At 42.7% G+C, this 14,003-nt stretch overlaps 1 protein-coding gene across 1 annotated transcript in view; it reads right to left on the reverse strand.

The window, feature by feature from the left end:
- Positions 1-5,234: 5,234 nt before the first annotated feature.
- Positions 5,235-14,003, reverse strand: part of smpd3 (sphingomyelin phosphodiesterase 3) — a gene marked incomplete at both ends in the record, with an annotated part of 16,074 nt that continues 7,305 nt past the window's right edge. The window contains 6 exons of the mRNA XM_079743436.1: positions 5,235-5,336; positions 6,185-6,368; positions 6,658-6,721; positions 9,922-10,011; positions 10,401-10,562; positions 13,075-13,150. Coding sequence (XP_079599562.1) covers positions 5,235-5,336; positions 6,185-6,368; positions 6,658-6,721; positions 9,922-10,011; positions 10,401-10,562; positions 13,075-13,150 — 678 coding nt within the window. The remainder of the gene's footprint in view (positions 5,337-6,184; positions 6,369-6,657; positions 6,722-9,921; positions 10,012-10,400; positions 10,563-13,074; positions 13,151-14,003) is intronic.

The following is a 14,003-nucleotide window of genomic DNA, read 5'->3' on the forward strand; positions in this document are numbered from 1 at the left end:
TGAGGCGTGCTCCTATTGGCCAATGCAGACTGTCATGGTGATGTAACGCTCGTAGTCTGGTAACGGTTCTCCGTTGGGCGTTAGATTAGATAGTATCTTGCGTTCTACATTTGCATGTTAGGCGAAATAAGGCATTCATTTAGTGCTTTCGTGTTTTCCATAGTGGAATGTAAATAAGCAGTGATTGTAGGGTTAATGTTGTTTCTTTGCACGCTGGCGCCCTCGTGTGGATATATACAACAATACATAGAGGGGCAGGATAGAGGCTCAGGCAATGGCTCAGGTAGGTTCGTTCGTAGCCCTCACTGTTCCTGAATTACATGCGTTACATGTATACATGTACAGCAGAAAGCAGCATGTACAGCAAAAAGAATCATGTTTTTTTTATTGTCAAGGCTCCGCCATTTTGTGATGCTTTAATAGAGTTGTGGAAATAAAGTGAATTCCTGAGGATGTGGTAATGTTAGCATGGTTTAGGATGATCCTCTTTCTCTGGAAGGACCTGTGCACATGATGCAGAGTGAAGGGGAAGCGCGACTTCTTAGCTCACTGACCCACTGACCCACGCACACACACACACACACACACACACACGCACACACACACACACACACACACACACACACACACACACACACACACACACACACACACACACAATAATAATAATAATAATACCTTATTATTACCTTATTATAATTTCCAAAATAGCACTCACTATCTCTATGTATGGTGTATGTTTCCTTATTTCTCTCGTGCATGTCAACCAACCATTAATGGTTCTTGCCTTTGCGTAGTGCCAGGACTGCCAGAAACTCGCCCAACAGTAAATGAGAGGCCAGAAGAACTGCAGCATGACACCTCAGAACGATTTGTGTATTTCATTTTTTCTTCAGGAGTTAAATGAACTGTTAAGCTGCGAGCAGTTTGAGAGAGTCTAATAGCTCAGTTTGACCTTTACTTCGTCAGTCTGTGGCAGCACTCTACACACAAGCAGTCACGACATGCACACACACACACACACACACACACACACACACACACACACACACACACACAACACACACACACACACACACACACACACACACACACACACACACAAAAAATACAGTGAGTGGGGAAAAAACAGCAGACTGCTACAATGGGTCCAACTGTAGAATATGACGGTTTGAAACTAAAACTGTGATTCTGAATAAAGTTTAAATGATATTCCGTTTGGATATAATTGAAGATACAATTGTGTAGATTTGTTAAATGGTTTGAACGAAGATAAACGGTTGAAAATTGATAACTACTTCTACTTAAACAGTAGAAGTACCAGTTTGAAGTACCAGAGGACGGCTCTGCCGTCCTCCCATTGACTCCCATGTTAAAAAAAAAAAGATAATATTTTAAAAGTAGAATATCTTAAAATGTATAAAATAATTTAAAAATCTGAAAAGAAGCGCGCGATTCCAAGCTATTGCGAATATTTTAAAATTTGAATGGAGTCTCTAGGGGGGAAATTGAGGAAGGAGATAGGTCCCTAAGTTTATAGGGAATAATAAAGAAAGAAACAAACAAAGAATAAAACTTATGAAGAACAATAGTTGAGCGCTGCATGCAGCACTCACCTAATGACACTCGGACACTCAAATAATCACACGGACACCGATTCAAACAGGGGAAAATCAATTCCATTTTTTAAAAAGCAGAAGAAAATAAGATGTCTGAAGAAAGATGCACATTACAGAGGGAAATGCCATTATTCTCCCCAGTTTCTTAAAGGAGAGCATGCCTTTGAGTAAGCCTACAAAGACCCCCCCCCCCCCCCCCACACACACACACACACACACCAAAAACACAAAAGGGTAACTTAAATCAAAGAAAATAATAACGAACAGAGAATGTTAGAATGTTATAGAATGTTATATATATATATATATATATATATATATATATATATATATAAACACAAAAGGATATCAAAGTAACACATCACCTGAGGCCCAAAGCATAATTACAGTAACACAGGCCTACAGTTCTCTGCCTTTATTGGAACCTGCAAATCTGAGGCAAGTACCTCACTTACAAAATTCAGTTTCCAACTCAGTACGGTGATGGTAAAGATGTTTCTTCAATAATACTTTGGAAAATCTATAAACATATATAAACAAGCTGTGGTTGGGCATTAACAAGCTTTCACACTTCATAACATTGGGACTACTTGATCCTGACCTTAAAGATGGACACCATATGTTATTACTCCATATCCCATAATGCTCAGATACTTAGATAACACTTACAAATAAACAAAAATAAAAGCATGAAAAAACATATTAGTGTGAAAATACTGCAATTATAGCTGCAGTTACAAATATAAATTATATTACTAAACTAACTGGACAGTTGCCCCATCCCCCCACCACCACAATACAATGGTTTGTTTAGTGAAGTGCGTTGGCCTAGCAGCAGCCTATAGCACTAGAAGCAAATGCAGGATATACGCATCATGGACAAGATGGACGGATCTACATTGGCTAATCAAACACATCTATTCAGTTAATATGGACTCCATCGGTGGATCCTCAGAGAGACTGTGGCACCACTTGTCGGATTCTAGCCGAGCACATGTACATTTTATTAGCCTTTGTATAATAGGTCTATAGTGTATTCACATGACATTTAATCCCACCTGGTAGAAATGGGAAAGCTAAACAGTTAGTGGGCATTCTAAAGCAAAACAAAGCAAAGTAAATATGTAGTCAATGTTGAGTAAAAATAAACACAGGTATAAACCTTCTAGTTTCATGCTAGTATCTTCTGATGCTCATAGTATCAGAACAACAACATAGGACATAAAATATCTAAGAAAGCTAATCATGAAGAGACAGACAAAAAAGAGTCAAAGCAGCCAGTTGAGCTTACAAAGAATAAAAATATTCAGGTGGACATGTATTCAGCATACACACACGCGAGTGCACATACACACTTGTATAACACATCCGCAATACAGATTTAAACGATACTGTCCATAACTTCAACACATGTTAAAGTGTGAAACAGTGATGTTGAATGTGCAGTTGAAAGTGACACATCTGGTCTTGTGTAAAGAGTCCCTCAAAAGGCATGCATCCTTCTAGTGCCAAGAAACAGGCAAACAGGCCGAAGGCTGCAGTGTAAACATTGGCAATCAGAGGCAATCACACAGCATCTGAGATATAGTTTAGTTGTTTTTAGGGAGTAAATACACAATTGCTTTGCCTTGTCCTGATTGGCAGTTTGGACAGGGTGATAAACAAGATAAAATGAACAGATCATTATAATAACGCGTAAACTCTTAAGCACACGTCACCACTCTACCCAAAATCGCTAAAATGTGTGTGGATATCCTCAGAGTATTTTATGTACTGTTGTGTGTGTGTGTGTGAGAGTGGCCTTGGACTGGGAATTTTAAAAAGTATAAATGCCTTGCTACAGATGTGGAGGGGTTAGGGGTACAGGTCAGGTGTTGGAAATCACAGAACCCCAGCTGCTCACACAGTGCACACACACAAGATGGTGTGTGTGTGTGTGTAGCTCTTTCTACTGTATGAGAACAAGCAGGAATGGCGGTGGTCCAAAACACAGGCATTAGAGAGAGCTGTCCTCTGCCTGCTGGGGTTGCATTATTGACATTGTATATTATAACACAAATATGTGAATATGTGAATGTTTGTGTGTGCATGCGAGCGTGCATGTCTACATGCAAGCCTTCTGTATATTGTATGCGATGTAAGGGTATATACTGTATATTTACAGTGTGTTTTTGTGTGTATATGTGTGTGTGTGTGTGTGTGTGTATTTTTACATATTGCTTATGTGTTTATTTAATGTTATTGGCAGAGGTTAGCATTCCACATGCAGCAATGTCCCATTGGGTCGGCTTGTATTTCCAGGGGAAACGCAGATCTTTACTATAAATTACTATAAATTCTGAGTTCAAACAACCTTCGTATTGTTTGATTGCTCACCAGGCTCTCGTCATGCAGTCACGACCACCATTCCAACACAAGCAAGGAATCAGCTAATTAATTTAGTTCAAATGTCCTTCTCGCCTTGTCACTTCCCACCAGTTACAAAATGGTTGAAAACAGTCTGCAAGCTTTGCATTGTATCAAAAACAATCTTTCTCCAGTCAAGCGGATTGTTTTATTTGACCTCTTTACACAATACAATTAAGTATAAATAATAAACCACAAAGTATTACCAGGCATTTGTACTTCTCTACAAAAATGGCGCAGTGACCATAAAAACTGTTCTAGATTGATCTTTTTTTACGTTTTTTTAGAAAGACTTTTAGAAAAAAGACACTTTAGTTGAGGTTCCTGGGACCAAGGCAGGAGAAGTAAGGTGAAAACTGACAGGTAAACTGACCAATGACCTTGAAGAGACGAACACCAACCAATCGGCACAAAGGTCAAATAGCGTAGTGGCCAATGCCTCTCATTGTGCTGGCCACAGCTATAGGCCTACCAGTGCTGTACAAGACAATCTCAGTATCCTCTTTGTGTTCTCTAGTCATCCATTGTATTATATGAGAATCAGAAAGTTCCAGAAGGTAAAATCATAGAAAGTGGTCAGACATATAGTATAGATCCAGCATGGACCATGAGAGAGAGAGAGAGAGAGAGAGAGAGAGAGAGAGAGAGAGAGAGAGAGAGAGAGAGAGAGAGAGAGAGAGAGAGAGAGAGAGTTGTTTGAGTGAGAGTGTTTGTGTGACAGTAAAGCCTTAACTCAATGTAAATAAATTCATACATAGTGACCATTTGTCGTTGACATCAGGAGATGTTATTTGTCACTTTATCAGAAATTCAAAATCAAACCCTCTGTGAGTGTGTTTGTGTGTGTCCATGAGTATGTGTTGTCGGGGTATGAAAAGCGTTCATCACACCATTAATACAAATTCCCTGCTTATCTACCTTCTGGCATAATCTCTCTGTTTTAAATCCCTCCATTGTTGCCTCTCCCCTTAACGTGAACCCCCCTAACCCAGGCCTGTAACTCTCCATATATCAGTTTGTCAACCCGTCCATCCGTCCAGCCCTGTGGCGTTTCTCATAAAACACGGGGCCTTCTCGCTTCTCCGCAATCTTTCAATTGCTCATTTGTATTCAAATTTCTCTCCTCTGTCTTCTTGTCTCTTCCATCATGCATCTCTTCTTGTCTCTTCCTCCATGCATCGGTGGCAGTGCAAGAGAATGTACAGCCCCCTAAGGCTCCTCCTCGCCGGTTGAAACGGCCAATCGCGCGGCCACTGAAAGGTGGTCAGTGATGCCGGCCAACTGCGTCACAAAGCTGAACTCCTCGATGTCCTGTGGCAGGAAGAAGATGGGATGGGTTTCAGTTAGCATCACACCCAGTTTGAGCATCATCAGGCTGCACACATGAGCTCAGCTGTATCTGCGATTCAATACATAAATTCAATACATGACATGAGTTTAGATTATATGCAGGCTTTGAATTTCAAAATAATATCCTCAACAACATGCATGTATAATAATCAATAATAATGAACCTAAAAAAACACGATTTGTGGCAGGACGCAACCATTTACGGTAGCTACACTCCGCCACAAGGTGGCAGCTCAATGACATTGGTTTAGGATTTAATTGAGCAAGGGAAGCATAACAGTTTGGCTTGACAGTGATCATACTGCACTCCTCATGTCTGGGTTTGGTCTGTGGTTTTAACTCTGCACTCATGTCCAAAGGAAATGGCAGCAAAGAGCCAACGGCTAAAACCGGTCCTAAAACGACATGATGAATGCAGTTCCCTATGCTTGACGAGGCTTTGAATCAATTCATACATTGTAGGAGATTGTTTGACGGAGCATAAATAACCAATTGCAAGAATAGAAGGCTAAACCTGCACTATGTATGTTTTAACATTCAAAGCCTCTAGTGGCTTGAGTTGTAGCTACAGTTTTAGCTGCATAATTTGGTGAATTTTCAAAAGCTGCGATAAAGAATACAATTACTTAGAGAGAATCGTGGATGGGCACATTTATTCTTGAGAGATTTTCAAGTTGAGGATTCGGCGAACCATGACTAAAATCAAGTTGATTTTAGTAATGTAATACATTGCTCCTGTACAAAGGTGACCCAGGAAAGACTTAATAGGCATCAGGTGAGGACGTTTCCATCCATGAGACAGCACTCACCAGCTTCCAGTCGGGCTGCAGGCCCTCATCGCTGTACAGGATGTAGTCGATGCGCCGTCCGTTGCCCTTCAGGGGAATCTTGCGGCCCTTCTGCCCGCCGCCGCCACCGCCGCCTCCGTGACTCTGAGCCTTGCTAGGAGGGAACACCAGGTACTCCTTCCTGGCCTCCTCGTTCTCCATCACCCTAAAGGGGAGGGGGGGACAGGCACCAACATACACAGATTGAGGGAAAGGTTGAAGGGGGGTAAAATGGAATCAGTTGGATTGGCAAAGACCGCAAATGGATTCAAGCAATAATCATTGTTGACGGTTTCACTTCAACCCCATTGAAATGCAGTACACACATACAAAGACAAAGGGGCGTCTTTGTATATGTATGAGGCATTTCAATGCATAGGGCTGAAGTGCCTTTATATGCGTGTGTGTTCCCAATTATGTCAAGCACTTCCTTTATGTGACAAAACCACACTTACTTTTGTAAACTTTCGGGTGAGTTGGCCTCTTCGTCGTAGAGACCGCTTTGATCCAGCAATGTACCTGTGCAGCACAATAACGTCATCAGTTGAGCCAATCCATTAAGTATGAACTTAAAAACAAAGGCTTTGTGACATTAAAGGACCAAATGCACAAGCAGATCTCTGTGGCTCGTCAATGAAAGTTGAGCACGGCCCACCTCTGAAAGAATCTCACCGTTCGGTTCAGGTTATGTAACCATGAAAAAACATCCCCCAGCTATTGGTGTGTTACAACCGCCGACGAGGTGTTTGGAGCAGCCGATGATTTGTGTGGATGGTGAGGGTGCGAGGCCATGAAGCAGACTAATGTCTCTTAAATGCTCTCTTCTCTCTCTGTCTGGTATTGGAGAGGAGATGCATACTCTGAAGGCACTCTGATTCTATACACCATCATTATCACAGCTCTTGTGGGAAACTGATTGGCTGCCTACTAATCCGGCAAAAGAGAAAAAAATGAATTTATTGCAGACAAGATTACTAAGATTACAAGCTAACCCACTAAACATTGGACGTTGGAGAGACGAGGAGATCATGTCTATATCTGGTCCGTTGGTCCACGACCAATTCTGGACTTCTATTTGATGTCCAAACTAGGTCCACTCCATTTGGATGTCAAACCATGACCCAACTTGGACGTCATATTGACGTTCAACATTTCACCTTTGAACTGGGTACATATTTTGGACGTCAATTGGACGCCTATGACAGATGCAGGAAATGTATACGTGATCCCACTGCCCAATGTGTCATCGGAGTGACGCCTTTTCTGTGTCATTATTGGTCGTCAAAATTTTGTGTTTGTGTGCTGCTGCACTGGCCTGTGGCCTACTGGTTATGGAGTTGGACCTGTAACCGGAGGATGGCCGCTTCGAATCCTGACCGGTACACAAAAAATGTGGACAGGGGGAGTCCACATGTGTGCATGTGTTCACTGGCTCCCGGATGGGTCAAAAGCATGCGAGTGAGCGGGGTGAGAGAGAGCGAGAGATAGCCACTGATTGGTCCATATCATTTCTCTGACGCTGCAATTAAATAAATTGTAATTTTTTTTTCCGACGGTAGCAACGATAAACATTTGAATAAAATAAATAAATTATAGAAGTAGGCCTAGTATAAAAAAGACGTCTAAAATTTGTCTAAATTTGATGTTGAAAAGACGTCAACAAACGACCACATTTGGACTATAAATAGCCCTTACACAGAGGTCCAAAGGACTTCAACATTAGACATTCGGAAGACGTCGAAAAAAAGACATCACCTGGCATAACAAAACAACCATTTCAGTGGACTGAAATTTGACGTCCAATAATGACACAGAAAATACGTCTCTCGGACGACACATTGCGCAGTGGGAACCAGATAAACGGGTGGGGAAGGTGATGCCTTTTTCTCTATCTGTCATGCAATATATAATGTAACGTATGTATTCAAGAGTATTCTATTTATCTTACAGTGCAGACATTACCAGTTGCCTTCCCAGACTGTTAGTGTCCCGATAATGCTGCAACTCATTTTTTCCTTTCTCTCACGTTTATGTATCTTCCATCCTTCATTCATACCTCCTTCATGCCTCAGTTTGAAAGCTATACTTTGAACAGGCTTGTTCACTGTTCCATAAAATATAAATGGCCTACAAAACACCTCTTTACCAGCCCTAAAACCCCATCTTGGCTGACGTCACTAAAGCCTGCACAGTACGGGGGTGTATTTCGGTGCTGCGACGTAGTTGCTCATCCAGATTTAGACAACCACGGGCAGCTTACAACTCTGGCCCTTTCTGTGTCAACCCTTCTACCCTGTACATCAGTACACTGTCTCTGTGTGTCCGTTTATCCTGCTGTTTGTGTATCGTTTTGTTTTGATGACACTTCTGATTAAAATGATTATGCTCTTTCACAATATTAATGACCTGGAGGAAGTGTCTATGTGTGTGTGTGTTGTGAATGTGTGTGTTTGCGTGTGATCTCACTCAGGTGTGTATTAGTAAAAAGAAGAGGAGAATTCTTTGATCAAGGTTAGTGTAGAAGCTAGGATTGTACTAAAGGGGAAAGTATCCAGTCCATTGTCCCAAATAGACCAGAGAGCCAAGATGCAATGTTTGGACCTCACTCCATAACTTGGCACTTATGTTCTATGAACGTCCTTATTGTACTGACAGCGATATATTGTTCTTTCTCTATCTTCTGACAAATTTACTTCTACTACTAAATTTCCTACTACTATTGTAAGTCGCTTTAGATAAAAGTGTCTCCTTAATGCCCTAAAAGTAAATGTAAGTGATATGTTGACAATATTTATTTATTCGTTTGTGGAATGTAGGACAAACAACCAGTAATGCAAATTGTGAAATTAAGAACAGCATCTAGAGTACAAGTCTGAATATTTCGCAATGTATATGGGTGGGGAGCATGACTCTAGACAAAATTATAAAGCTTAAAGCCTTTTACATCACATCGCCTAGATATTTAAATTTAAGTGACATATGTCTATATATTGTAAAAACTGTAGGAGCAGCAGCAGTTTACACATTGTGGCTCAGGTTCGTCTGTTTGTCCTCTCTCTGTTCCCCTTCTGTCTCTCCTCTCAAAATTCCCTCTTTCTATCTCTCCTCTCACCGTCTTTCATCTGTCTCTCCTCTATCTGTTCCTCCTCTCTCTTCTCTCTCCATTTGTCCTCTGTCTGTCTCTCCCCTCTCTGTTCCTCCTCTCTCAGTTTGCCCTCACTCTGTCCCTTCCTCTCTCTGTGATCTCCAGGATTCCTTCATCACTCAATACCTCACCACTGCAAAACAACATTCAAAACGAAGAAAAGCGGGCTACAGCAACCGTATCTTGTAGAGTATCACATTATTAGCCTTTTAAAGTTCGTAAAAAATCTTTACTTCTTTTGTTTTTTTTGCATTCACTATGAGATCGAGATCTTTTGCTGGCATCGGCAAGAAATCAATGTGTATCTATTTGATAGGATCAAGACACTAGACGCTAGTCAACCTTTAACAGATAGAGTTGGCTAACAAGAGTGAGCTCAATTCTACGGCTCTGTCGCAAACCCGGCTGCCGCAAGAGACGATGTGTTTGGTCACAGACACCGTAAATACTGATTGATAATGCCGCGCTACTTTGAATTTACTACGGTCGGTAAAACAAACCCCCTAGCAAATTTGAGGTGCGTCAACGCAGTTAACGTGCGCTTAGCCTCCAGTAAAGCCTTGATCAAACTTACCCAGGGCCCATGGTTTGTCCTCTCCGGGCCCCAGGCGACAGGGGTCCTTGTACTGAGTGAAGAGGGCGTGCTGCTGCTCCAACTTGTCCTCTGGAAGACCCAAACACACGCACGCACGCACACACACAGACACACACAAGCCTTTGAGAAAAATACCATTTACTTCTATTGAGCTGCTTTGTATCATGTACATTTATTTTTTATTTATTTTTTATTATCGCTTTGGTGGCATGTGTGATTCTGAGGAGTTAATAGGAATCACTTATGATTGTCAATGTAATTAACGGTTATTAGCAACCCTGTCAAGGCAAACAATACATGTATATTGCTAATTCCCGGTGCAGTTGTTCTCTATATCAGCACTCATAGAATGCCTCGTCCAAACAAATCACTTGTTTGGAACTAACTTTTGTTATGCTTGTTAACGATCATTATGCTATCATATAGTGACGAGCTTGAGTGTTCTGGCTGGCTATTACCTGAAGAGCAGTTGTCAAAGTTCAGGTCCCCCAGGATGACGTCAAAGGCCACCAGGTCTTCCAGGACTTTCTCCCCCTCCCCTGAGCGAAACGAGGACTGCCGAAACTCCGCCCCCCACTGGAGCAGGAGATCGAGCTGCTCGCAGCGCACCGATGCATCGCCTGAGGGACGCACAGGACAGACACACGTCAGCGCGCACGCATGTGTTTGTGTGTTTGTCTGTGTGGGTGTGTGTGTGTGTGTGTGTGTGTGTGTGTGTGTGCGTGTGTGTGTTGGTTTAGGTTTTGAAAAAGGAGGTTGATGTATAGGTCTGGAGAGAGAGAGGATCAAATTATGAACGCATACAAACACACAAAAACACATTTGTCTCTCAGTTTTTATCAATTCTAAATAGAAAAAAGAAGAAAGGAGATATGAGAGAGGTAAAAATAGAGCGAGATTAGATGAGTAAGAAGCTGAAAGTGCTTAAGAGAAAATTAGAGTGTTCAGGGCAGATAAAACCGAATAATGAGATATTAAATACTTGAATGGAAGAATGGAAGTAATGGAGGAAGTGCAGATAAGAAAAGGATCATCTAAACGTGATAGAGAGAGAGAGAGAGAGAGAGAGAGAGAGAGAGAGAGAGACAGACAGACAGACAGACAGAGAGAGAGAGGGTACTGCAAGTTTGCCAATGGGTGATAACAGAAGTAGAACAAGAGGGTAAAGCAGATGAGAGAGACTGAGCGAGATAAAGAGAGTGGGTGAGGAAGTGTGAAAGAGAAACAGCATTGTAGAGGAGAGGGTGCCAATGAAAGAATGAAAGGAGAGGGGTTGAGAATATTGTTGGAAGTGTATGTGGCATGGGATTAAGCTGGCATGGCTCTCCACTTCATCTCCAGTGCGATAAGCTCAAAGTGTGTGTCGGTGGCTATGTCCATGTGTCTCTGTTTGTCATACGTGTGGGCCATGTGTTTGATCATCTACAAAGCAAAGTCAATATTACACATACTGTATACCTTAGCGTTGACTCGTATATCGTAACCTTTAGAAATAGCCAATAATAGCAGGCAAACCAAACCTGTTTGGTGTGTGTGTTAATAAAAGAGATGCATGACCGTCAGTCGAGTCATTATGTGTTCACTAATTATATAATACGTCATCAGGACATAGTCGGTGCACTCACACTCACACAGGCAAAAAGTAATTTCAGTCATACAAGAATGAGGTTGCTCTCTTTATCTCTCCCAGTCACGCCCCTCCCTCTCCCTCTCTCTCTCTCTGTTTCGCTCTCTCTCAATCCCTCTCTCTCCCTTGCCTATGCCCCTTACCCCTGGTTACTTTGATGTATCACAAATAGCCCATGTACTCCTATTTTTAGACCCACGCCAACAGAGTCACTGGAGCATAGGAGGAGGGCACAGAAATAGCTCGGGAGGTGGGTTAGAGACGTGGTCTCGGGTAAAAAATGAGGGGAGCATCGACCGGGGGCTTTAAATAGGGCTGTGACGCCTCCAATAGCTTGAGCTGGTCGCTATGGGAACGCGAGGCCAGTGCTCAGGGGTGTTGATTTGGTCATTTATCTTATGATCTGGCTTTTTTTTTCTGGCTAGGGAGGAGCATCAAGATACTCTACAGTCACACACTCACAAACCCACACACACACGCCGACACACACACACACACACACACATACAAACGCCAACACACACACACACACACACACAGACACAGACACACACACACACACAATGCAGGCTGAGATGGATTGCTCGATATAAACAAGGCATGAGCTTGCTTCTGCTGCCAGCAGCAATACCGTATCAATACATTTTAGACTGCTTGAGCAAGCAGCTTTGTCTGCTCTATGTTGTTTTTGTGGGCAGATAGGGCGATATACATTTGGTCCTGTATGCATGTTCCTGTCCTTGCTTTCAACGATTTAAGTTACGCATGCTTTCATTAATTGAGGTTCTGTTTCTTTGCATAAGTCTGAGGGTAGATTTGTTCCCAAAGAAGAGAGAAAGAGAACAAAAGCGAGCTAGAGAGAGAGAGAGAGAGAGAGAGAGAGAGAGAGAGCCAGGGATAGGGACAGCAATATTTCCACACCTGTCATTATTATGGGTTTGTTTTTTTACACAGAACCAAACGATGCCAGCCCCTTTTGAGCTTGTACAAAGCATACCGGAATCAGAGATGTAACGTGTAGCACAACAGGGCAGCACCATCGCTTTCTGACAATAATGGAGGGAGAACTAAATGCTGAGTTGCTTTTTCTGGCCTTGCACATTCATACCACTCTTCGAACGCAAGCCAAGTGGCTGTGACAATGGTGGATTCGTGCAAGCAACTTGTTTGTGCGATCAGGAATACGTCGAGGAGAATCAGGGAGCGGTGTACGGAGACGTCTGTTTCATCTTTAGAGACGGATCAGTCCCAATGGCACACATTATGTCATCAAAACATCCCCCTGGTCCCCCCAATGCCTGTTCCTCCTTTTTACACGGACCACCATTCACCTCTGCCACGACACCCCGCTGTTGGCTGTAGGACGGAACAACAATGCCCCCCATTCTGGGTTTGGACGCTGGTACATTTTTATATAGGCGAGAGGGAATGACCCTGAGCTAGAGAGAAAGCGAGAGTGCGAGCGAGGGTGAGAGAGAAAGCAAGAGAAATCGTCTGAAAGGTACCTTCTATGGCGTGGAGATGTGTAGAGGTGAGATACCCCACCACCCTTTGGTCCTGATGAGAGGTGCCCACCTGTACCTGTGAGACATCAGAAACAAACATCCAATTTTTTAATACATCAAAACAATTGTACCGACCAGGTGTTGAAATTATGATTATCCAACAAACACTTTTGAACATGTTGGCAGCAAGAAAGAAAAGCAAGAGAGAAAGAAACGACTTCATTTAGAAACCACTCTTTCTCTGGTCTCTGCTCGCCAATGGAATTGAGTGAGAGTTAGCCACGGCTCTAGTAGGATTACAGCATCACATAGTCCACTAGCCAGGCACCAGTAACTTATCTAATTAAAAATCAACCAAAGTCTGTTCTCCAGAAAGCACCCACCATGGCCATCTCTGGCCAGGGAGAGTGAGTCACACAGGACACCAATTAAATACTGTGACATACTTGTGAGGTCCGTCCAACTACACTCAACCACCAGGGAATCATCAGTTGGATCGTATTTTTTAAAGAGGGGATTTAGGTTGAGTGAGTCACCAGCAAACACTTTGACACAAGCAATCGGATTCTGACTGATAACAAGTGCAGCGAGAGAGAAGTGGAGGGAAAATGTATTATCTGTCGTGTAATATCTCCATCGCAATGTACGTCACGGCCGATAATAATGTGGGGCGTCGGATTAAACGAGACCGAAAAGGTGACATCCTTCCACTTTGCTGATGTCTGCATCCTGTACAGCTGTACAGCCTGGGCTTCTGTAGCTCTAGAGTGCTATGTCCTACAGCCTCACACCCAACCAGAGGCTCTCGATCAAAGGACCTCCTAGTAGGAACCAGAAGATGTGGGTGGATACAGGGTTGAACATACAGGGTTGAACTGCACAAAGGTAGAGATAAACACCGGCTGGTGGGAAGTGGCCGGCCTTTTGGG

This window comes from Pollachius pollachius, assembly GCF_949987615.1.
Source record: "Pollachius pollachius genome assembly, chromosome: 9".
NCBI lineage: Eukaryota > Metazoa > Chordata > Actinopteri > Gadiformes > Gadidae > Pollachius > Pollachius pollachius.